The 26,735-nt window shown below is 37.8% G+C and overlaps 1 protein-coding gene across 4 annotated transcripts in view; it reads left to right on the top strand.

Annotated features, from left to right (window-relative positions):
• Positions 1–26,735, top strand: part of SUPT3H (SPT3 homolog, SAGA and STAGA complex component) — a 255,558-nt gene that overhangs the window by 192,351 nt on the left and 36,472 nt on the right. For all 4 annotated transcript variants that reach the window (XM_042032809.1, XM_042032808.1, XM_042032807.1 and 1 more), the window contains exons 7-11: positions 7,618–7,693; positions 10,356–10,468; positions 11,159–11,266; positions 11,741–11,929; positions 14,438–14,548. In XM_042032809.1, coding sequence (XP_041888743.1) covers positions 7,618–7,693; positions 10,356–10,468; positions 11,159–11,266; positions 11,741–11,929; positions 14,438–14,548 — 597 coding nt within the window. The remainder of the gene's footprint in view (positions 1–7,617; positions 7,694–10,355; positions 10,469–11,158; positions 11,267–11,740; positions 11,930–14,437; positions 14,549–26,735) is intronic.

Raw genomic sequence — 26,735 nt, 5'->3', positions numbered from 1 at the left:
TGGTGTCTATTAACAGGTCAGCTTTACCATGATTTTTTTTTTTTTAATTAGGTTTATTCTCCTATTTGAATTTACCAGTTAAAGCCAGTGAGTGAGATGGCTGATCCCCAGCTGTTCCCAAACTTCCCTAGTGCTCAGTTTAATAAACTGTAGTGGATGTGTTTGGTAAGAAATTGTGGCTGTAGAGTGAATTTTTCTGGCCATGTTGTAGCTGGATGAATAGATAGAATATGTCTGGGAATTGAATTTCACTTAAACTGAGTATGTTTAGGATTGATTGCCAGGTCAACTTTGGGTTGAAACAACCCCTTTCACATCCTGCCATTCCATTTGGATCAGTAGGAGCGTGACTGGATCTCCCAGCTCTCTCCCACACCCAGGATGGTGAGGAAGTGTGTGAGGTGTGTTGTGCCTGTACTGCCTGGGCCAGCCTCCATCCAGGGCCATAAACAGCCTTGGAGCAAAAGCCATTCCTTGAGTTTCTGGCCTTGAGTTTCTTGCCACACCAAACAGCATGTCAGGTAAAAGAAATATTTAAAAAATAGAGTGTGATGGCTGATTTTGACTGCCACTAAGAGAAAAAATATAAAGCTCAGTATGCAAAAGGGGCTGCTTTGCTTGTCTGTGTCTCCCATGCCTTGCAATGATCCCTGTTTTGATGACTGCAAGATTTACTGGTGAGGTGCTAAAGCTGTTTATATGAACCTCATTAACAAATGGATACAGAGTCAGGGTAAGTTTTCAGAGGAATGCTATCCAGAAGATAAAAAGGTGTCCTCATATTAACATGGTATGTAAAGTTTTTCATGTACAGCCAGATGGAAACCACAGAAAAGTGCTACAATGTCCTCAACCAGAAAAGTGAAGGAAGTCAGTAGTCTTGATATATTAATATATCAATATATCCCACATAACTTTTTTCATTTGGTAGCATAGTTTATCCAAAATTATTTTATGTTTTTTGGAAAGCACTGATAGAAGATAGCCATAAATTTAACACATAGTTTTACAAAATTCATGATGGTACTTATTATAGAAGAAAAAAAATATTTTCCTGTAGAAATCAAAGGTATTCCATGAAATGGAAATGTTTCGTTTCCAGGTTCCTGCTCCACATTTCAGACTAGCAGTAATAAATTTAGACAAGGAATTTGGATATGATATGGAACTGGTTCAAATAAATACAGTATGTGTAGATTTTGCATATGTTCAAGGGCAAAGTATTACAGGGGCAGTGGGTCCCTATCACAAGGTCAGTTTTATTTATTCCTTAAGCAATGAGATCATGACTGCTGGGAATTAATCCATTCATTTTGTTATTGTCTGTGCAATTTCATTTGCTTTCTTTCTTCATAATTCCCTTGAAATTTTTACATAATCTTAAATAGTTCTTCCAGCTCCCTTCCCCCTATTTATCTGCACATTGCTAGATTACATGTTTCATGGTTCCGGGGAGATGAATGGAGTTAACGTTCAGCTGGGCACAAAGCTGCCTTTGTTTATTCTTGCATTACTTGGAGATCAGAGCAGGAACCAAATTTACTGAGTCATTCTTTACTTTTGGCCCTTGCTTAGCCCTGAAATGGAAGTTGCCCTGTTGGTGGTGGTGGTGCTCACCCTTCACTCATCAGAGGAGGATTCATTTGGCATTTCTGAGGATGCCTGTGCTGTGCAGAGTAGACCTAATCCAGCATCCCTCAGGCTCCATTGCTGATGGCTACAGCTGATGAACTCCAGACAAATTCATAGATATCATTCATTTGACATTTTAAACACTGAGTTCAGGATGAAGTTGTTCACTGAAAGTGTCTAATGTCTTCTTTACTATAAAAGGACTTTAGATGACTAATTAGGTCTTCAGTTTTTCAAGTGAATTCCATCTTTTGTCTCTGGACAGAGATTCTGTAATAAAGAATTATGATTTTATTTTTAAAGTATATTTTAATTAATATTTAATACTTTTAATAATTCACTTTCTTTTTTCTTGTCGTTTACAGTTGTAGATCCTTAAAATCTGTGTAACAGTTGAGATTTTTAAGGTTTTAAGGTCTTAAACTCTGTTTATTGCAGGGAATGTTGCTAATAATACTGTGAAGAAAAAAGAAAAACTATTTTTACTGTGAAAATACATTAAAATTGAGTTCAGTTTGGGTCTACCAGAAAAAGACCTCATCTTTTCTTCTAATATTGGGAACTTTGTTCTAATCACATGAGCATTCAAAGCCTTTATTACATCAAAGGCCCCAAGTTTGCTATGCAGATTTGTTCAGCTTAATGGCTGCTGTAGAGTGTATGGTATGTTCTATAAGAGGTGGGTAAAAAAATCCCCTGGATGTGTGTACTTTATAGCCAAATCAAGTATTACATTACAAAACCTATTGATCTTTCCCCGAGTGGCATTTTTATTTTCTGTATAAAACTCTGAGTAAGCTTAAACTTTGAAAATGCTTACTCTTCAACCTCCCCCCTCCCCCCCCCTTTTTTTTCTTTGCTTACCAATTCAAGGGATTCTCAAAACAGTAAATACCTGTTTTCTCTATGTAACAGAAGTCTTCAGATAGTGATAATCCTCAGATAATGTCAATATTCAGAAGACTAAAAATGTATTTTCAGCATATTTGGTAAACACTTCAGTATTGAGCTATCTTGTTCTTGATTTCTCAGGTTTTATTTTTTTTTAATTGAGGTAATTTTTCACAAGATCACAGAATGTTTTGACTTGGAAGGGACTTAAAATATCATCTCATTCCAACACCTTGCCATGGGCAGGGACACCTTCCACTATCCCAGGTTGCTCCAAGCCCTGTCCAACCTGGCCTTGGACACTTCCAGGGATGGGGCAGCCACAGCTTCTCTGGGAAACCTGTGCCAGGGCCTCACCACCCTCACAGGGAGGAATTTCTTCCCAATATCCCATCTAACTCTTCACTCTGCCAATGTGAACCCATTCCCCTTTGTGCTGTCACTTCATCCCTCGTCCAAAGTCCCTCTCCAGCTCTCCTGGAGCCCCTTTAGGCACTTGAAGGGCCTCTAAGGTGTCCCTGGAGCCTTCTCTTCTCTGGAACACCCCCAGCTCTCCCAGCCAGGCTCCATAGGAAATGTGCTCCAGGCCTCTGAGCATCTCCATTGCCCTACAACCACCCTACAATTTGGGCCTTGACCACCCTGCAGTTTTTTGTCCTCCTACCCCAGAGCTGTCAGGCACAGCACACAGTGCCCTGCCATTCTCTAGTCTAAATAAAAAATAAATTATTTAGCATTCTATGCTGGTGATATCAGCCCTTGCAAGGCAGCTCTGGTTTTTCCTGGGGTAGCCACCTGGCTCCTTTGAAGCCACGATAGGCCCACAATGAGAGTTCTTGAGCAGAGGGAATCAGGAAATCACACCACAGGATGAATATGTGAGCGGTTTGGGAAGCCAGCACCTTCATCCCAACATTGTTGCCAAGCACAGGGGTGTCCAGCTGTGCCACATTCGTTTTTCAAATGTTCCAGCTTAGCAGCTCCTCGGCACATTTCCTCCAAACACGGAGCAGTCGGTGAGCAAGTTAACGTTTGGCCTGCTGCCTTCTTCCCCCCACACAAAGAGCTTTGTATGTCAAGTGTGAAAGCTTCAAAATGGAATAAAAATAAGATTATTTTTCATCCTGGATGGCAGGTGACAATGTGCAACTCTTTACCTTTTTCTTTCCTTTCCCTATTTAGTTCTTTATGCTGAAAGAAAGATATAATGCAACACATTTTTTGGAAGACTAAGCAGACGTTTACTGTGCCAGGTCCTATCTACTGCATCCTTCAGCATGTTCCAAGGAAAGCATGCAAAGTATTTTAACTCTGCTGTACAGCACATAACTCAGCTTCTTAACTGCTTAGAGTGACTAGTACTACTAGAGAGGGAGTAAAAACTATCTACTTTTAATTCTTTTGATAAACCAGCTGAGCAGTGTCATTGCTGCCATTTGTTGTATTTGCTTTCAAACTGAAGTTGCTTCAGGCTGGAGTTTCATTAGAGGTTTCACTATTTCTTCTTCATGTCAGAAAGATTCCCAGCAAAGTAGCATTTATTCTGATGAAAGAGGACTTCTGTCATGTTGGAGTGACTTGCTGCTCCCTCCAACAACAAAATTTGGAAAATTTCACTTGTATAAAGTTGAAGTTGTTTCTTAGTTTAAACATCCTGTGTAATTTCTTGTTTTCAAAAAAAATAATTGTGAGGAAAAAAAAAGCCAACGCTGTGAAAAAGGATAAGTAGATCTCCTTTAGACCTACAGATAAAATTATTTCAACAAAATTTCTGTGACTTCCCCAACACTCAATCCCATTTTCTTTAAACTCTTTTGGTCTGAAGTCATGCTGTGTTCACAGTAATGTGCTCACTCTTTCTGCTCCCTTTTTATCATATGTAATTGATTCGTTTTGAGTTTATAAAATATACCTTAGGAGTGCAAAGGTAAGGGAACATTACATTTTTTCAAAGCAGGGATGGTGTAAGAGAAAAAAAAAGTACTGCTTGTGATCTTGAGAAGTGAAGAGGAAAAAGATGATCTGATATTGTGTTTGGGTTGGTGTTTCCTTAAAGATGACCCAGCTGTGCCACCCATCTGTTCATTTCTCCTTCATTTGCTGTTTATTTATGGACTATTCTAAAACTGGTAGGACTGAAGGAATGTCTGTCCTTATCCTTCAGACTGTGAGGTTGCATGCATGATGTGTGGGTTCTTTTGTTAAAATGAGTTAGGAAAAAAGTATAGTCCTGTTATTTATGACAAGCACTTTTTTATTTGGTGGTGGTTTAGAGCATCACACAGGAATCCACCTTTAAGAAAGAATTATTTTAAAGAGAGAATTGAAGGAAAAAAACAATTATATTTCACATATATTTAGGTAATTTTGCTAAATAAAAATACTCATACAGAGAGAAATCAATTGAAAGTATTTATTTAGTATATAAGAACAACATTAAATCCAGTGTTTAGACAACTACTGTAGACAATTTGTAGAGAGAAATAAAGTCCCTATTGGAAAAATCCCTCAGCAGCACCTTTCTTTTAATAAACGTTTGACTCTTTCACTTATAAAGAAACTTGTAATACTTATAATGAAGCTTGTAGCCTTTGACAGTCTGCATTATCAGAGCTTTGTAGTTTATTTGCTGAGAGTAGCCATTGCTAAATCATTTGATTTAACATAACTGCTTTTGGGATTAATCTGGTTTTGCAGTTTCCATATTACATTATGGGATTCCTGTAAAAGTTAAAGTATCCTTGTCAAATTTCTACATGTTGGGGTTTTTTTATCATCTCAGATAGTACTTTGAAGCATAGTTCCTCACATTACCATTTTGTTTCTCTATGCCTTCCTTGTTTCAAGGGCTTTTAAATCGCTGGGATGGCTGGATGTGAAGGATAATAGCCAATGGCTTAACATATAGGTGGCAACAGGAAAAAAATAGGATTCATACCATCCTATAATCTATAAATTTATAGAATTTATGCCATATTGCAAAAAACCCCAGCTTTTAAAATTATTTGAAGCAGTTCTCTCTTAAATATAAAAATTAAACCCCAAATTAGAGGCTTTTATAAAGCATAAAGTAAAATTACACAAGGAATTTTAGGACTACTGGTTTTAGGATGTATTACATGAGAAGTGTCCTGTGCTATGCAGAAGTTCTGATTAGATTATCTCTGTGATGCCTTCAGTTTTTCAAAAGTATAGCTGAATTAATTCAGGGGCAAAGTTGAGTTCTGTAATGGGTTGAAGTTACAGCATGGACTGTGAAAATTCTTTGTAAAGAAATACAAATTCAATCTCGACTTAATATCTTATTGGAATGGATTAACTGAAATTTTTTACTAATATGAAATGGCACCTCCCCAAAATGTAGTCAGGTTGCCAGAACCATGCATGGGAGAACTGGAAAATGCCTGAGTAGAACTGTTTTTCTAGTGTGATGACTAAAGGTCCAAATACAGTGGAAGTGGTTGACTGGGTAGATAAGAAAAGAAAGGACTACCCACGTGTGTTCCTGGTTACTTTGTGGTTTAGTTTACAGCTAATTTGAACATGTTGACTGTGAACCAGATCTCGTAAGTGATGGGTTGGATGGTTGTAGGAGAGTGACCTAAAAGGCAGAGAATAGAGGAAGAAACTGTGAATTTGAAGTACTAGTTTTATTTAATTGCTTTTCCCCCTGATTTGAGAGCTGATAAGGCCAAATGCAAGTTGTATAGCATAGAGACATATATATATGTGTCCAAATACAGTTACCAATAGCCCTTTTGTCTTCTATTAAATCAGATTGAAGAACTCTGCCATTTTGATTTCATCAGATGTAAAATTGTTCAAGGCATTAGAGCAAAATTTGTGTCTGTGTGTGTGGTTTTTCCCTTGTTTTTTGTCCTTGGTGTGAGCACACCTGCGCTTTACATTCTTTGTGGATGGTTTCTTGAGCTGCACGGACTCAGTGCACAAGCACGGTCTTGGTGCCATCAGCCACTCCGGGCACCACTTTGTAGCTGTAGTGATAGTTCAGGTGTGATGATTTATTCATTGGATTACAGTTTGGAAGACACTTATATTCCTTTCCTTGTTGTTTAGAACAATCTGCTCGATTGAGAGATTGGACTAAGCTGTCTGCTTCTGACAGGGACAATCATTCTTTTTAATCTGACTACTGCTTCCTGCCTCTGTTATGTGAAGGATTTATTATCTTGTGGAGACCATATCTTTACCTTGTGAAAATCACCCCTGCTCTGCTGAAGTAAACAGAGCTCAAGCACCTGCTCAGACCTAACCATGGATTTCAGTGCTGCTTCAATCATGATTCAATTACAGCATCCTGTGTATGTGGAGGGGAGGGTGTGCATAGTGTTTGTGGTTTCATAACTTGTCTCTTTTGAGATTCGTTTTTTTGGTTGGCACTGGACTCCGTGTGAAATATAGTCTTAAATGCAGTAGTGAACATTTGAAGATATTTTTTCTCCCACAAGCTCTAATTCAATCTAATTTCCTTTCTTTTACTGAGGTGTTCAGAAGTATAAAAGTGCAAGCATAAGTTAACAATGAAAAAACAAAGAAACAGACAGATGTACCACTTACTTATTACTGTGTATTGAGCGTGAGAAGGGGCACTTCAATGCCTCTCTCTGTATGACACATCGGTGTGATGGAGTTTATTAATTTCACAGTTTAGACACACAGGTTCAGTTCTGCTTGGTGCAGAATGTGTTGGCCTCAGTCCAAGGGAACATTTGACTTGTATGGTCATCTGTAAACACAGGCACAGTACTCATATGCTTCAACTTAAATGTGCACCTCGGTCAGGGCAGCAGTGCTCAGCATCGCTCTCCTCTCAGCCCTCACCACTGGGCTGGGTGAGCAGCATGCAGGCAGGTTTGGAAAATAGGAATTGACACTCTCCTCTGGGAAATTTAAGTCACAAGACTAATAATCCATCTGTGGTTTATATTTCTGCATCTTGACTTGTTCAATGCATGTTTGATTTGGGAGGGTTGCTTCAAGGTTGTGGCGAGGGCGCTTTGGTGCTATAATTTCTGTTGTGGAATGCAGTCTTGTTGGAATAAGGTACATCATGTACTTTTACTCTTTTGTCAGAGAGCAGAAAGACAAACACGAACCATGGACTCGGTCCAGTATGCAGAATTCTGTGAAAGTCGGCAATTGAGTTTTTGTAAGTATTATAATGGCTGCACTGTATTAAGATGTTTGATTATTATTTCATGTAATAGAGAGCACACCAGAACCTCATGTTTTTTGAAAGCACTTTTGTTTCATCTGCAATAATAAAACTTTAAATTCTTTGTGTAACTCCTGGGAACAGTTAATTTAGCACAGTTTCAGGCCATCAGGCAGAGTATTTTATTTGACTATTTACCAAGCTTTCTCTGTGCTCAAATGCTGAGCTGGTGGGGACGACTGCAAAGATAGATCTAGTGAGGAGTCAATGGATTAAAACCACACTTGCCTGAAGTCTGTCGTGGTGGTGCTAAAGTCGGCACACTAGCAAAGTTTCATGGCTGCAGGTTTTCTGGAATTCATCTAAAATTAGAGAAGAGCAGCAAGTTTTGCTTCTATTTCCCGATCCGCAGAGACACAAAGAACTTACTAAAGAGTCTTTTCTATTTTGAGCTGTAAGCTCCTGCTGTGGAATTTATTCACCATTAGCCAAGTTCATCAGTATACGCCATTCCAACACTAATAACATGATGACAGAATTAGGGCTTTACTAGCACTGAAAACCAACTTACTAGAAGTACTTGTGGGCCACAACTATAATGAGCTGTAAATTAATGGGCTTGATCATGTAGCAAAACATCATTACAGAAGCGGTTAAGTGATGACTAAGGTTTTAGGTCAAATGTCAGAGAAAGGGAGGTGAAGGAGCCAGTAAAAATCATGACAAAACAGCACATGATTCTACAACACAGACTTGAACACAGTGATGTCTTTAAAGGAGAGACCTTATCTTGTTCTTCCTTTTAAATTCAAAGAAAGAGTGACTCATTTATGGCAAATAAATGACACATTTGAGATACTGTTCTCCATCAGCAAATGTCAGCAAATGTAGGAAAACATGTTTTGTAAGCATTTCTTTTCCTAATTCAATATGTTTTTTATGTTTAGTTATAATTTGGCATCACACATCTGTGAGCCATTAGAAAATGATACTTCAGATTAGGGTGACTTCAGGAAATGAGAGGTTTGTGATAAAGTCATTTTTAAAACCCCAAAATTGCCATCTGGAGACAGAACAAATAAAAATCTCAGATTTACAAAATAAAATTGAATGTTGCTGACCAGGAGATTGTGATCTATAAAAATATCTCAGTGCTATTTTCACAGTGTTTTTAAATGACCATGTCTATATGGTTCTTTTTCACTGACATTTAATGTCATTAAAGAACAAGAGAATTACAGTGGTTATAAAATAGTACCAAGAAAGACTTGGGCACAAATTCAATTGCACAAAATGAGCTCAATTAGACAGAACCTACTAAAGGCCATGCAGAACATTTGTTCAAAACTAACACTAGGCTATTTTTTACTTATTTATTCCAGTAAGAAATGATTGTATTACTGTGTTTAAAGAAGTATATTACTGTAATATAAGCCCATAAAAACTGTGTCACAAGAGAATAAACCTGGAAGAGACTTCAAGAAACCTGTTTAAAAATATATATATTAATAATCACAGCTCCAGATATTTCTGCACTTTTAAAGACAGGCAAAAGAAAAGGTCCCTCAAAGGATCAAGTACTACAGAACTGTAAATTTAAATTCTAGGGAACATTTTGTGATCATTTTGTGACCTTCACACTTCTCATACTTCTTTCGGTTCTTTTGTTTGTTTCTTTTTCTTTCTTTAGTGATGCATTGTTGCCTTCTCATTCCCTTGTAAATAAAAATAACCATTATTTTGACCTCTTTTTTGTTTAACACCTGACTTGTCTGTAGCTTTTTAATCTTGATTGAAAACTCTTTTTGAAGGAGTTGCATCTGTTTATTTCAGATGATTTTTCCACCTTGTGTTCATTTTGGTTGTTCTGTCTCACAAACAGCCCTCATTAAGAGCCTTAAGAGCTCCTTTCTGTCCACAGACTTCTGTGGTCATCTTGTCCACCACTGATCTAAGTAAGATCATCCTCTTTGCCCTCCTTTTACTCTCTAAGGAAATATTACATTTCATTGTCCCATATTTTTGTCTGCCCTTTTTCTGAACTGATCTCACCATTACCAGTGTGAAGTTCTTGTATGAATGTTGACTATTCATCTATCCTTATTTCTTTATATCCAAAGCACACTTTAAAAACACTGTTCTACAAATAATTTTGGCTCACTTGTAAGCACTTCAGCCCTGTAAGGTTAACACCAGGACTTCCAAGTTCTTCTGTCCTTCATTTGTCTTTGCTGTTGTTAATACAATTATATCAGTTTTATCTGAACTCATATTTGTGTTGATTTCTTTTAGTGCTTTTTCTCATTCATCAGAGATGTGATGAAATAATTTTATTTATTTTACAGTAATATATTCTAAACCAGGTTTGTCCTGTCCACACTCCTCTGAGGCTGACCCTTCCTTATTCTGTAATCTCCTGTATCGTTGATTAACTTGTGTTTTTTCTATTTATTCCATGTACTTATGTGTCTCCAAAATGTATGAAATAACAGTCTTTTCCCACTGGTTCCATTTTGGTAATTCCTTCTTTGGCCAATGAAATCACACTCACGCTAATTGGTTCACTTTGGCAGTATTTCTGCAACCCAAAAATATGGATTATTTTGGCCTACCTGTCATTAACTTTTCCTTTTCCCCTTATGGTTTTAACTGACAGCAAAGAAAGCATCCAAGTTCCGTGACTGGTTGGACTGTAGCAGTATGGAAATAAAGCCAAATGCAGTTGCAATGGAGATTTTGGCATATTTAGCATATGAGACTGTGGCCCAGGTAAGGGACTGATTGAACTCTGATGAAAATTAATTAATTACTCTTGGAGGTACTTCAGCCTCGGGGACTGGGTTGTAAACCCCTTCAAAACTGCAGTCACTCATTCAGCTCCCCAAGCTAACTGGATTCATGGAGTCAGAGTGGTTTGGGTTGGAAGGGGCCTTAAGGCTCCTCCAGTTCCAACCCTCAGCCATGGGCAGGGACACCTTCTGCTAGACCAGCTCAAAAATCCAGTCTGCCTTTCAGTTTGCTGTGTGATAGATGTGTGCTGTACTGTGTTCATCCATCTCATACACAAATAAAAATGTTTTATAATGGCTGCAGAAGAGAGGGGGAGTCCAGCATGAACCTTTTTCAAGTCCAAGCTGAAACCACACACTTTGCTATGTGACCTTTGGCAGTGCAGTGAGGCTCATTCAATCCCATTGCACAACTGGATTAGAAAGAAGGATTTCCTGGAAAACAAAATGTTACCTTAGTGCCAAGCCAAGCCCTCTTGGGTAGATAGATTGCTCCATGTATTTACAGAAGTGGAAAAGAAAGGCTCTTGAGGTTGAAATGTGTGATTAATTTTATTTTATCTGAGAAACACTAAGAATATTCTGCCTCAACCCACAACCCTCACTCTCCCATTATTACAGTGACATTTTTAGTACCATGTCAGTAACCCCACCTGTTTTGCCCCTCCAGCTGGTGGACTTGGCTCTTTTGGTTAAACAGGACATGGCTCCCAAAGCTGGTGATCCATTCAGTCATGCCATATCTGCCACCTTCATACAGTACCACAACTCTACTGAGGTAAAACTTGCTTTTTCACATATTAATGCATTTTATGTTTTGCTTTGACATGTATTTTCTTCCAAAGTAGACATTATTGACTGTGGTGTTGATACAGACTTCTGTTATGGAGTTTATGAACTTTGAAATTATGTATTTAGATAGAAAGACATTAAATTATAGTTCTGGATATTAAATTCTTAGCAGCATCTTCAGAATTAAATAAAAATCCTCTTTTCTTGGGTGAAAATTCCTTCTCTCTGTATTCAAGGCTGTATTGCAGATTTGGAGATTAAAGCTTTCAAAAGTGGCAAGTGCACTAAGTGCTGTGTTGCATGCATTGATATTGTGCAGGTATTATAGTAACTTCTAGAATGAGAAAACCAAATTCTGTGTTGCATCTCTTCCAACAGGAAATCTGAGAAGGAAATAATTGGGGTGGGGTTTATTTGTGACTTGATTATATTATGGCTATTTGACATCTTGCTTTTACAGCCACATCTCTTAGGGCAATCTACGGGTGTGAAGACCAGTCTTGACTCCCCTGAGAACACACCACCCCCTACACCCACCCCCCCAGCATCAGCAGGGCAGCAACACCTTGGCAAAACCCCCTCAGGAGCCTTGGGGAACGGTGGAATTGGACAGGACTCCACTAAATCCAAACAAAGGAAAAGAAAAAAGGTATTTGGGGCACAATCCTGGCAGAAAAAAAATGGAAAAAGAAAGAAACTAAAACAACATCCTCAGGAAATCATCATAGAATCACAGAATGATTTGGGCTGGAAGGGACCTTAAAGATCATCTTGTTCCAAGCCCCTGCCCTGGGCAGGGACACCTTCCACTATCCCAGGTTGCTCCAAGCCCCATCCAAGCTGGCCTTGGGACATTTCCAGGGATGGGGCAGCCACAGCTTCTCTGGGCACCCTGTGCCAGGGCCTGCCCACCCTCACAGTAAATAATGTGTCTCATCTTAAATATTCATTTTAACCTATATCATATATTAATGACCATTTTTATTGTAGGGCCAAATGTGTGGTTTGATAATTTTTTCTATCAGAATTAGGCAAAATTTTCCAAATAATGTCTGCAAACTGAATTTTGTTAAAATGATAACTGCTCCTTCTAAGATAACTTGCTCCTCTACAGGCACAGCAATAGCCACCACCCGAAGTCATCATCCCCTTCTCTGACAGGGGCAGCAAGCACAGATTTTAAGGGGCAAAACATAAGCAAAATAGGCAAAGAGGTGCTTGTGATTCTCCTGATCCCAGCAACCTTAGCTGGCTGCGGCCCTTGCCTTTAACAACTTTGCCTGACTTGCTTTATTTTTATACCAGTTGGTTCCATTCAAGCTAAATATTTGTTAACTGCATAAAACAGGGACGTCTCATATTCAGAGTGAGGAATATAAATGTTACAATTCTTGTTTGCTGTTGCAGAGTCTTGGTGTTCTATCTGAGAGGGATATATGTACCTAAAACCCACAAGAGAAATCAGTGTGATTAAGTAAACTGGATAGGAAGGCCTGTGCTGGTCACTTGGGGCTGTTTTGAAGAAATGTGATGGCAGTGCTCATTTTGCTGAAAAGCAATGGAGTGACTTGGGATTTTATCATGTGTTTTGTTATTAAAAAATACTTTTCAGGGTAAAACCAGTGATTTCTACAGTGATAAGGTAGAAAAAGATGCATTTTCTTCTTCTGGTGTCATAAGTGCTGTGGATAGACCTGAAGTGTTCAACTTCCTCCCGTCCTTCTTATACTCTGGGTAGAAAGCTTTTAGTAAATCCTGGAAAGACTTCTGCTTTTCCCTCTTCTTTTTTTAAGTTATATTTGATTATATTTTGTTCCTGTGGCTGATTTTCATTATAATTCCTAGGAACAGAAATTTAGCTGGAGATGTAGTTTTTGATACATTATATTTTACTGGTGCCCCGAGTTTATTTTAAGTTCTTAGCGTTTGACTAAATGCCCTTGAAAATAATTATATTCCAAAAAGTGCAGAGTTTTAATGAAATGTTACTATGACTTATTCAATTTTCTTAGGTATCTACTGCATAAAACTGAGGCATTGAGACAAACAAGTTAACTTGGTGAAAAATACTATTTTTAGGCCATGAAGGCCCAGTCCAGCAGAAAATATTCGAGTTTCATATTCCCTTTATTGATGTCAATCAGCAGAGGAAAAATCTGCCATCATGTTATGAATAATTCTGTGTGTACTCATAGGCTCCAGTGGACTCAGCGCTCTTGAAAATAAAACATTTTGTAAAAAAATATACCAAGTTTGAGAGCATTAGGATATGATGTGAATGTATGAGGGGGCTGTGTATGTGTGTACATTAAACTTCAGTGTATAATTAAAGTTTTTTCTCCTTCTCAGTGCAGTCACTAATACAATTTGCATGAATTTATTGCCAAGCAGCCATCATTAGATAAGTCATCTGAATTCTGGCAAGCAGCTATGTCTAGGTGTGTCTAGGTGGAGCCTAAACCAACATTTCAGGTTGGCTAGCAAGGAGCAAAGAGTAACTTTGTCTTTTAAAATCGCTGGAAAATTATTGTACAATCAGTGTGCCAGTAGCAGCGAATTCTTATTTTTACCCGTTTAGGGTCCAGAATCCAAAAAGTCATTTGAAATTTTAAAACTTTCCAGTTTGAAGTAATTTTTTTTTTCTTTTTTTTTTTTTTTGCATCCTTCTAACACCGTTATGTCACGTTTCAGCTTCAAATTTCAATTTGATATTACTCATTGGTGATTTTGGTGTCAAATTGCTTTCCACTTCGGGTGCTTGTTCAATATTTTTCCCACCCCTTGACATCATAATAAGAGCCTGAAATGTTTTAAAAATAGTTTCTGTGGTTATTGCAGTATGACTTATATGACCCTTTCATTTTAGTTTGAAAATTTTCTTCTCTTTTCAATTGCAACATAGAGCAGCACTAGGTGAAATATTTAAGAGGACTAACATGGTGTTCTTTGGGTCTCTTAAGCAAAGTTCATGTAACAGTCCTCTTTAATTTGTTAATAGCTTTTTTTCTCTGATGTAGTGTGTGGCAGCAATGATGTGTATCCTCAGGAAAAAAAAAAAAAAGGTCCATTTTATAAAGGTTTATTTTCGTACTTTATGCATTGTAGGTCTGTTGTGTGTTTTTGATTTAGTAACAATTTATGTGTTTTTCTGTTGCAGAGCACTGCAGCCTGTGGGATGGAGGCTCAAAGTGATGCCATCCAGCCCAGCCACATCAGAGAGGCCATTCGACGCTACGGCCACAAGATTGGCCCCCTTTCCCCATTCACAGTACGTAATAACAGAGTTATAAAAAGTTATATTTATAATCTTAAAGAACTCTGATTTTCAAGTGGTCAAATGAAGAAGCTTTGGAATTGTTGAGAGCAATTTGTGGTGACTGTAATTTTCTTTATAAAAGTGGCATAATTCCCTTGGGAAATAAAACTTAGTAATTTCTGTCTCTTTTTGGAAAGACAAAAAAAAAAGTTTTTTTCCTTTTAAATATTATTTTCTTTCAATTACAAATTATGCTTTTTTGTTAGTGCTTGAATTTTCTGTTTTTCCAAAGTTTAGGTTTACAGTTATTTTAAATTATATGTATTCCAATATGGTGAAGAGCACTTTATATTCTAAAATTAGTTGTGTGTCAGATACTGCTCCTATTGGAAGTTGAACTCTCAAGTGACACATTTATGGTTGGGGAAAGAAGAGAATGATTTTTTTAGACAACTTTGAACCTCCACTGAAATGTAATAGAACTGAGCTTGTGGTAAAACACTGATGGGTTCTGAGGTTTTGCCATCATTTTTTCTATGCAAATTGCAAACCCATTGTTCAGAGCAGCCAAGCAAATTCTTTATTTAATTTTCTCAGCTGATGAAAATGTGAAAGCAGTCCATCTCCAGTGTCATAAATTGGGGTCAATTTCTTCTCATCTGCTGTTCTGCGTGGCATAAATCCTGCTTACCTCAGAATATCTGCATTTAGAAAATAATAACTGTCAAAGAAATCATTATAGGAAAAACCAAACAAAATCCACCAAACAGGATCTCAGCTCCAAAAAATCAGGAAGAAATTTTCTGGTTTCTGAGAGATTTTAGGAAAGGAAATTTATTCTGAATTTGGATGAATTCATCTACATAAAAGTGGTACAGAAGTGTATGACGGCCATAAATGTAAAGGAAATAGTGGGACTTCAGAAGCAAGGAACAAGAGAAAATAAGAGCAAATATGTATGTGAAGTTATAATTTTCCTAGTGCCAAAACTAATCAGTGCTTTTATAGATGGCAGTGAAGATTGATTTATTAATGATAGTCAATACACAATTGCAATGAATTGTCTTTACAATTTATTTTACTTCACCTTTCTCTTCTGCCACTCAAAAATGCTAGATTAATATCATGTAAAGTGTTGGATAGAATTTCCAGTCCCAAACAGAAAAATGTCTTTAGCAGAAGTTTGCTAAGAGATGTAGCTAAGAATATGGAAATAGCTTCTGAAAGCACAGAATGTATTTAATCTTATTTTAAAAAAGTAAAGAGCTCACATAAATAGCTGCAGAAAGGTGAATCTTCCTTCCCTGACCCTCACTAAAAGTGGTTTGACCAATTATTAACCAAAGTTCAATTTTTTTCTTCAGCCACAAGGTATAATAAAATACTCTGGGTTGGGTTGGGGATTTTTTTATGTCCTCCACTCTCGTGAACTTCCCAAACAGTGCAACTGAACAATTTAATTTGTTAACATTACCTACAGTCAACGTGGTTGATGAGAGAAGCAGATCTTGTTCCCCCTGAACAAGCCAAGAATAAGAGGGAATCTTGGGTCAGCTTCTGGATGCCTACAGATGTTGTAGAGCTGTAATACAATTCTGCTTTTAATGAGAAAGCTCAGGAAAAGTATTTTGAGAGGTATTGCAGAGTCTGCATTTAGGTCCTTTCCCCTGTGAGTGCCCTCACTGTCAGTTTTGGGGAGGGACCTGGCGATGACAACTGTCCATGCAGCAACCAGGACCTCTGTGTCTTAATTTGGCACAAATGTGGATGGAGCACTGAGTACCCTCTGCAATCTGCATTAATACAGACTTCCACAACAAATAGAATTTAATGATGGCCAGGTCTGGTGGCATGTGTGTAACCGAACCTGAGGAAATGGATTAGCAGAACTACTGCAGATTTTTATGTAATCAGGCATAGCCATTTCCTCAGATCTCAGCAGCATGAACTGTGTGACACAGCCTATGTAGGCAGTGCAAAACCTTGGTATGACATCAGAAGTCTGAGCTGCTCTCTGCAGTGTCTGAGGGGAAATTGTATCAGAAGGATCTAAACCCTTCCCTGAACTCTTTGAAGCAACTAAAAGGGCTATTTTTATGGATCAGTGCAATAACCAACAGACTGGCAGCTGTCAAGGGCCTGCTGCGTTCAGAAAGTTCATATCTGAATCCAAATCACCAGGGGATGGGTTTTCTAACTGGAAAAATTAAATTTAACAGTTGTGTTTTGCTACACAAGGATGGGTGATGTGGAAAGACAGCTGCCCATTGCATCCCAGCAGTTCTTATGGAAAGCCACTTTTTTAAAAAGACAGAGTTGAGGAGTGAAAAAGCTTCATGCTACTGAATACCTCAGTCCCATACAGAGAATTTAGACTTAATTTCTGTGTAAAAAGAAAATATAGGAGAATTTTATTTTTAAGAAAATACATATACTTTTGTTTTCTTAAGATAGTAAATATGTGTTTGTAAAGCACGAACAGTACTTTTTTTCACATCTTTCCCTTTTTTGCTGTTTCATCATGATTGTCACTCCCTTCTGATTTGGTGATAAGTGTTTCTAAGGAGTTGGTTTTGGAAAAAGAGTTAAGCTATACAATTTATTCTTTAGCAGCATTTGATGGATGTTGGTTTGGACGGAAACAACACTTTAAAAGTTTTATAATCATATGGTAAATGAGAACTAACATTAAACCAGTGAAAATGATCCGTTTGCATTTATTTTGACCTTAATAGCTATGTCAAAATGACTAACATAATTAGAGCATTTAGGTTTTGTCTCCAAGTGCAAGCCACAATGGAAAGCAGCAAGTGTACTCTGGATTCTTCTGCATTGTATCATGTCTAAGGTAGTTTAGACATATGTTTTGTCCAAATATTTTCTATTAATAGTATTGGATGGTGCTCAGTGTTTCCTACTTTAAAGCATGGTCTAGACTTTCAAAATTCAGAGAAATATTAAACAACAGCATCATGTAATTTTGCAAGACGGGAATGCGAAGTATGGAACTCTCCATCATATAGGATAATGCAATTCCATGTGCTGTACCTGTGTCTATTTCTGTGTGCATTTAATTTAAGGAAGTGCATAGTGAAAATGATACCCAGTCTTGACAATGTCTTTGGAGAAATTATTTTAAGTTATTGGAATTGATTGTATTTCAGACAGTTGGGGTAACAAATAATTCTTTAAGAGTATTTATTCTGTGAGCAAGATACAGTGCTTACCTGAAATCTTGATAGGAGCAGTTGTTAGCGGTGCATGAACAGTTTTTAAGTAGTACTTGTGACCACGAGTAGAGCTTTAGCAAAAAGGACAGCTGAGATCCTTTTCCCTGAAATGAAAAGCAAAGTGGTCAGCTACAACAGTGGAAGACCATAGGTGAAAACAAGGAAATGTTTCCAAAGCAGATTCTTCGTCTTTAGTTTATGCCAGCTCTGAAATGAAATGCTTTAGATGTTTGGTTAAGAGAACCTGAGTTCACAAATGTAAATTGTAATCCTGCACAGGCTCATGGCAGACAGTGACCATTATTCAGCAGCCTGTGCATGTGTAAATGGGGTGTATTGAATGAACAGGGGTATAACCAACATTTCTTTCAGTATTTATGTTTTGGGGAGAATGTTCCTTCAGCCTCCCAGGCATTTCAGTATGAAAGGGCTTGCTAGTCTAAACCTTCTCTTGTTAAATATTTCAGTCTCATAAAAGTGCCTATGCAGCATAAAACAATGAATATTTACAAACCTGTGTTTATAGTACTGCTTGTGACATTCCCTGCACAAAGAACATGTAACAACCAGGGAATGTGATTTGGCAGAGATTTGGATTATTTGGGCCATATAGAGCTCTGCCTATACTCTTCGAGGTTCTTAAATAATAAATGCAAGTAGCCCATGTGGACTTCAGTAGGTTACATGTATGGGGTAATCATAGTTTCACAATCAAATTATATACTTAGTCAAGGTCTTTTACTTCTGATGTTTTTAAAGTGCTTGTTATTGATCCTGACTGAGCTCAGCTTTTATGCAAATGCTTAAATAAATTTCTGTGGTGAAAAACACTGAGGTTCATCACAGATCTTTAATAATGTCAATATAATAAATATGCTATTGACTCTATTAATTTCCCCTAGAAAACAAAATCTGTGGAATAGTAGCTGAAGACCTGGCAAAGTGAAGCTTATGAGAGACTAAACCAGCAGATTCAGGGGGTAGAAAGAAGAGAGGGAAACTTTTAAAATTCAAAGAATAGTGAGGCAGTATGATATTTTTGGAAGAGGACATTTTGGAAAGCAAGTTTGGTTTAGGTGCCTTAAACTTCAAGAAAAGTTCAGCCTCACCGTTCACAGAGTCACAGAATGGGTCATTTGGAAGGGGCCACTGGAGGTCATCTGGTCCAAGCTCCCTGCTCAAGCAGGGTCCACCAGAGCACAGAGCACAGGGCCGTGTCCACGTGGCTTTTGAGTATCTCCAGAGGAGACTCCACAACCTGGAATTGTCACCCAGAGGATTTGGTCTACAAATTAGTCTTCTTAACTTAAAGGAATTTCTTTTTGCATGTTTCAGGTCAAAGTAGTAGTGAGAAGAAGTTCTGGAATATAATCTTCAATAATTGCTTCAATAGACACAATGTGGGTACAGTACAGCTAAATTTTTCTAAAGCACTTGAATGATAAAAAGTTCTGAATGGTGTTTCCGAAAGAAATTAGTTACATGGAAACCAAATAAAAAATCTCTGATACTTAGAGTCCTGTAAAATACAGACTGCCTATATTGATATTCAGAATCAATTGATACTGATTTTGAAGAAGTCAGGATTTCATTCTTAATCACATCTCAAAAATGAAATGTATGTGTTTATGTCAAAAGGCATTTGAAAACTTTCCCTTCTGTTACACATTCAGTTGCTGATATAGAAAAAGTCAAATCAACATCCTCATGCTTTCTTCTCATTTTAAAAGCAAAAAAAAAGGCATTTTATTTCATTAAACAGTTACATACTTGTGATGTCTTTGTCTATACTTCAAGCTCTTGTGTGCAGTTATTTGTAATTCTGCAGTGTTAACACTGTGTATTTGAAAAAGATGAGTTATTATTCTATAAAACCAGTAGGAAGTCAAATCTCAGTTTGGAAATCTTGTTCCCTTCTCTCCCAACCCCCATCCCAAGGTTCCTCCTTTCAGATTTATGAAAGAAAACATTTCTTTCTGTAAAAGGTTTTTGTATGCCAGCATCTGGAAGTGTTTATTTCAGTGGCGTGTAATCTATCTGTGGATTTAGTTAGCACCAGACCCCCTTTTGTGTACTCCTGACTTAAAATTTTTATAAATGATCTTGTTGAATTTGTGCCAGTGTGCACATGGTTTGGCTGATTGCTGCATATATCCTTTACCTGCCAGTCACCTTTGATTTATATTCCTTCTCTTCTGCTTTTGCCTTCCAAAAATGGTGCCACTGAACTGTCCTCTAAATCATCTTATTGGATAAATTGCTCCAAGATGAGATGGCACAGTTTTGGCCAACTCCTTGACAGAAGGCATTCCTATAATCCATCGTCGCCTGCTCTGTGTAGGGCCATTCAAAAAAGAGAAGGAACAGGGGAAATGGGGCTCCCTCTTTGATCCAGCACTATTTCTTCCAGTGCTGCCCAGAAATGTAAAATGGGACATTTGATTTATATGGCTCTTAATAGCTTCTGAAGACCCATAAATGATTGAGAATCTTTCACGTCTCCTCTCCTGAACTGAACTTCTTCATTAGATAAATTTAATCCTGATAATATGGTTAATAGGATTTTCTCCCAGAAAGATTAAAATGTAACAGAATAGCATATTCAAGAATATTTTAAAGCATTTCATTTGGAATAGATTATACAATATATGTGAGAGTTCTTTCCATTATAAAAATCCCTGTTGGTTTCCTTAAGCTAAACAGCTAATACTCCTTCAGAGTAACAACAGTTCTGTAAGCTTTACTTAATGACATTACTAATTTGGAGAGTTTTATGAAGTTTCTTGGAGAAAAGCAGGTGGCTTGGCAATAATTTAAAAGGTTCCAAATTTGTGGTAGCAGTTTCAGGGGGTTTCATGTTTCTAAAGAGGGAGACCAAGCTGCATAGTGCTTAAGAGTGTCTGACACAATGATGTATCATTTTGACTAAGTTTCCAGAAGTTCATTGGTCATTAAATGTGCTGCTTGACTTTATATTGCAGTTTCCCAGCTGTCCCTACTCGGGTAATCTTAATGCTCCAGCAGAATTTATTAATGAGGGCATAAGCTTGCAGTACTGAGGAAGCAGTTAAGTTGCCCAGATGATTTTATTGAACAGGAACATAGATTTTTAGATAAGACAAAAATGTCATTGAAGTAGATTTGAAAAGAACTGGCTCCCTTTCTGCAGAGCACTGGGAAAGTATTTACAAATGGTCTGGATAGTATTTGATATCCTGTGGGGATATTTAAAATTCTTGGATTGCACATACATCAGTGTCCTACTACACAACACAGTACATGGATTGTTGCAAGTGGCACGTGAGGCTTTCAGGCAGAGAAGATGTGGTTCTGTTGAGGCAGGAGACACTGGCATGGAATGGCTCTGCTAATGCAGTTTGTACAGCCACACGGAGGGTTGTGCTCTGCTGTGTCACTGCCTGTTCAAACCTGTTATGCTGGAAGTACTGAACAGAACATGTCTTGCTCAACACAGGAGCTCACACTGCAAAATTTTATCATTTTTCATATTTAATGGTCAAAAAAATCTGTTTTGTCAAATAAATTTGCTAGCTCTGTTAGTGAGAAGATAAGTGAATGATAAGGGTTGCAATCAGCTGAAGTTACCATATAAACATAAGCAACTCTTAATCTCATAAACCTTATATAATTATTTTTTTCTAACTGTATGGCCAGATTCAAATACATACTAGAGGCATTTCAAGCACAGTTTTACTGATGTAAGAGGATCTGAGGGTAAAATATGTTACTTTCTAAAAGTGTATGTTCTTATGTGCCTCCTGAGAGGCTTAAAAAATCTTAGTATGGATGAGAATCTGACTTCTGGTACTTTGCTCAAGGCAATCTAACGTGTAAAACATAAATATGTATTTCAAGGATAAGGTGAGAACTATAATTCTAGAGCAGATACTGGGACTAAAAGGTAACTTAATTAAGTGTACCAAGATATTTCACAAACAGAAATATGTCCTTCTTCCATAATTTGCATTAATTTTTGTAAAGACAGTGGCATTGCATCCATGCAGCAGGTACATTCTGGTACAAGGGTTAATAAATAGAAACTTGGTAGCTGAAGAATCCTAACAAAACTGAAGACTCTTAAAAGGAAAGTGTCTTTTTGTCTTTGCACAGAATAATAGTTCAGCTCCCTGCAGGATTCATGTTTTTGTGAATTTGTTAGATCATGGACAATACCATGTACTTACGCCATCATGTAATGCAAGATCAGTTGTATTTTATACCATTCTTTCAGATTTTCCTTGAACATGAGTGTTCATTCATATTTTTCTCCTTGAAAGTTTTAAAAGTGCTTTATGAACTGGAGCTGCTCATAGTTCACTCTCAGTGCTGCTCTGAGCCAGCTCAGTCTGAGATGCAGCAGCTGTGAGTCGGCAGCAGAGCTGCCCAGCTCTGTAGCACAGGATGTGAGCTGTCTGGATGAAACATTATGAGAACTTTAGGATCATGTAATAAGGCTGTTTGACATGGAATTAACCTACAGCTGAAGAAAAATTGCATGAAACCTAATTTCTCATGAGCAGGATCTTCATTTCAGGTGCTGCTTGTACAACTGACTCTTGACAGACATGTCCTGTTGTACTGAGCTTGGATGGAAGGACAGGCTGGATGGGGCTTGGAGCAAACTGGTCTAGTGGCTGGTGACCCTGCCTGTGGAGTTGGAACTAGATCGTCTCAAAGGTCCCTTCCAACCCAAACCATTCTGGGATTTGATGGTTCCATGATAGGATCTTACCTGTGGACATCTCTGGCAGCCCTGACTTGTCACTGTGCAAATAAAGAATGTAAAACCTCTAGAATATCAGAGTAAATCTGGAAAGGGGCAGATAATAATATGGGAGCACCAAAACCAAGTGGAGATATTTTTTTATAACTCTTGCCATCTGTTATTTTCCATTTATTTGCTTGCTCTTGTTCCTTAAGTCCTATAATAATACTCAAACTCGAGAACTTGTTCAGCTTGGCATTGCACACAGGGGAAGACAAAGATTCCTGAATGTAAGCAGGGATTTTATGCTTTGTTTCACTCCATTTATCATGTCCCACTCAGTGAAGTGTCACTTCTCATTTAAATCTTTGATACCACTAACAACAAAAAAAGTTACTGGGCGTGCAGCAGTACAAATGATGTTTGATTGCCTTTGTTTGTGTCCCCTGTCCTGTCCATGCCCTGAGGCAAAGGTGCTCATTCTCCCCTCATCCTCTGATACACCTCCAGGCATCAGAAGGCAGCAATGTGATTTGGTTGCTAGAAAATCTCTTTAACACCAAAGTTTTACTTTTCTCCAAACCAGACCCATTTCAGGGAGCCCGGCTGCACACTTGGTACTGCTTAGAAATATTTCTGTAGGAAAATCAAGTGAAAACACCAGTCTTCAGGCAACCAAACACATTTAATGAATTTTATTTTGGGGTTTCTATGTTCCTTCCCTGAGGTTTTGTATTATTCCAGCTTTCTGACTTTAGCTTCAAGGTTGCACAAACCTCAATTCAGCAAAGCAGTCATCTGCTTAATTTTTAAACTATACCTTCAGTCTGACAAAAGCATGTGCTAATTTGAGGCTTCTGGTATTATTAGTAATGTAAGTTTTGATATATCTGTTATTTCAGTTTTTTTTTTTTTTAATGTGTTGCACATAGGAGAAAAGGAGAGAGGGATACTTGTAGGACATAAAATGGGATGAAATTAAGATCGGATTCTTTTTCTCACCTTGTAATGTTTGCCTCACTGGCAAGTTTTGGAAGATACTTAAAGACTTTAAACTTTAGTAGGATACAGCACTAGGTCAATATTTTGGTGTTAGTAGAACTAAGGAAAAAATCACAAAATTAAGGAAAATTCTAGAAAGACATATCAGACATCAGAAAATGAGAACAATTAATCAAGTACCAGTCATGTTTTTAGTGCTGTGTGCTGCTGTACTTATATTTCTGACTGTGGTTTCCAGTTTAGGATTAAGCTTCAGCCAGAGTTTTCTGGTACATCTCTTGTATCTGCTATTCTACAGTGAGAATTCACAATCGAGATAGTTTTCTTGCTTTTAAACCAAGCCTCTTCCTCCCAGTTAAATCTCCCTGGATAATTCAGTTCCCTTCACAGCAATTAAATTCTTTAGTTACTTATTGATAGAAGTTACATCCTTTCCTCCATGACAGTCTCAGGAGAGGGGATATGAGGAGGGATTTTTCCTTGGTAAGACACCTTTCTGTTTCTGGGGGTATTTATATTAGTTAATATGCACATGGATGAAAATGTAAGATATTGGGCTTTCATAAAGACCCTGACCTTTTCTGCAAAGCCCTGAGAATGTGTATGAAATAAGTGGTTTCCTTCAGGCTTCAACTACAGAATGACTATGGAACCTGGAGTATACCTGAGTGGTTAAAAAATATCCAGTTCTGTTTTACTAATTTGGAATGAATTCCACAGCCAAGAGCTCTGCCTAAGAATTACATGCCTCTAATTTCACATCATTTAAATTCCAATAATGGTAGGAGAAAAATAAGAATAAGTAATAATAAGAAATAATAAGAAAAAAAAAGGCAAGAAGAAAAATTGCATGATAAATATTTGCATAGGGTTGCTAACACTGGCAGGTGGGGAAGAGGCTGATATCCAGCCTGGAGGAATTGTACTAATGCAGTATTCCAGGCTGTGTACTGGCACAGGTCAGTCTTACAATGTGTTGATGTGCTGACAGGATTGTCATTTTTGATGGCAAAGAATTGGGACAACAGGAAAAAAATAAGACTCTCCAGAGATCCACATGTGTTAGTTTTACTGCAGAAGGTGCTAAAACTGCTGGAAGCAAGCGGTCTCCGTGCAGAATTATTGCAATGCAAACGGCCTGGAAGTGAGAAACAGTAATTTCATGAGGTAATTTTGTCAGTGGTGAAGGGTTTGGTTTTTTTTTTTTCCTTGCAAGAAGGACAGGTTATTACTATTTACCATCAAGAAAACTCTAGTTCTAATTGGTGTTTAGATACGATGCTTAAATTACCCTCAGAAGATATAGTGTAGGTTTGGAGTGTGGATTAACTGCTTCTGAGAAAAAGCATTCAGCTGTTTCTGCATCTGTTAACAAGAAAGTGAAAACAATCTCACCATTGTGCATGGAGGGTTTTTTATTTTTTTTGAAAAAAAGGAGCAGATGGTACAGGAGGAAGGTATATGCTTGTTGCCACGTTAGGAAGCTTGGGGTTTAATATCCCACGGGGTAGATGAGGCCCATCTTTGTCCACAATTTACTACAATAATATTTGGGTGATAAAAATAGTTAACTAGGTACAAAAGAGATAAATTAGATGGCTCAGCAAACAGATAAAAATTTAGTAATTATGGCTCTTTAGAACATGTTGAAAGCCATTCATGTGATCAAGGAATACTAATTTTGAGACATAATCTTATAGCCAGCTCCAAATTATCAGAAGTAAGGAGACATTTTGAATGCTTAACCTGAAACATGTAAAAGAATACAGGGATTTATTATAGTTTTTTAAAGGTGCATGATACCATTTCTTTAAAGTGGGATTTTTTATCTGGAGTCTCTCAACAGAAGTTAACCGTCATTTAACTTTAAGAAGGGGGGAAAACAATCTCATTAGTAATGCTTTTCAGTGTGAGAAAAGAGTCAAGAGTCAAGATCCAGGATTCCTCTGTATTTCTGTATTATTCATCTTACACAAGTGCAGAACAGAAATTAATGATGGCTCAATAGATTTTGCAATATAGAGACATGAAAAATACAAGATTTGATAAGATAAACAGAAGAGTGAAAGGAGATAGTGCTGTTTAGCTGGTGAGGAAGTGGTCTCAGTATACAAATTATCCAGTCAGTATGAGATTTTTTCCTGTACGAGTCACAGCACGGGAGAGTTTTAAGAATGAAGTGACAGTGGGTGATGATGTTCATCTGCTGTTTGATTTTTCCTACCAAAAAGATGCTGCGGGAGATGTGCTGGCTTGAATGTTTGGTGTGTGCACAGCAAAGAGTGGCAAATGAGGTGATCCAGGTTGGAATCTGACATCTGATGGGAGATGTGCTGTTGCATAGGAGGAGGATGTGTCATGAGGGGAAATGGAAAGCAGCTTCTAAAGCATGTGGCTAGAGGAAAATCAAAGTGATGGGTGGGAGAAATGAGCTTGGCAGGATCCTTATGACTTGGTACAAACAAGAAAATGTTGTTTTTCAAAGCTATATTCCTCAGTGTTCCTGTGACTTCCACAGATTGGAATCTGGATAAAGGGTAAGGAAGGCTGTTGCGTGACACTAGGATTGTTATCTGGAAAGAAAAATATGAAAAGCAGCTGCAATCCTGGAGTGAACATAGTATCCAGTGTCAGAGATGATGCCCATGTTACACACCTTGATGGTGGTGGGGGGCACGAGGTTATTGACGAACAGAAATGGAGGATTTGGAGTCGGTGGGAGATGAGGAATTCTAGTTTATCCACATTCAGCCTGAGCTGGCAGCTTGACATGAGAGCTCTCAGAGGGACGTAAAAATCTAACTGGTCCTGAGTTATTCAGCCTGGAACCTTTATCGGTTGCACTTTAGGGTAAGAAACACTTACAGCCAAGTCTGTGAGCAAAGGTTACAATGCAGAGTATTATTTGCTTCCCCTAATTTATTACACACACACTTCCCAATTCATCAAAGCACAATTTCCTTTTAGGTGGCTGAAGGAAACCCTTATATTTCTTATTTTTGCATGGAAAGAATTCATTCCCAGCTTCATAAAGTTTATTTTCAAGAAATTGTGGGTTAAAAGTTTCTAGTAATGTCTTTTTCCAAAAAAAGTAATATTTCACTTTAAAGTGATGTGGCACTATTCAGCTGTCTGAAGTCAGCAGCAACTGTTTGGCTTTAGTGCTTACTGACATAAATCCCAAGAATAGCCCTAGATACTGGGAAGTTCTGCCTGTCACCATTATAACTGAGGCTGACTT

This window comes from Corvus kubaryi, unplaced genomic scaffold (assembly GCF_017639235.1).
Source record: "Corvus kubaryi isolate FWS band 111438036 unplaced genomic scaffold, C.kubaryi_AGA036_p1.0 37354, whole genome shotgun sequence".
Taxonomy (NCBI): Eukaryota; Metazoa; Chordata; class Aves; order Passeriformes; family Corvidae; genus Corvus; species Corvus kubaryi.
This window is presented reverse-complemented; position numbering and strand designations above follow the sequence as displayed.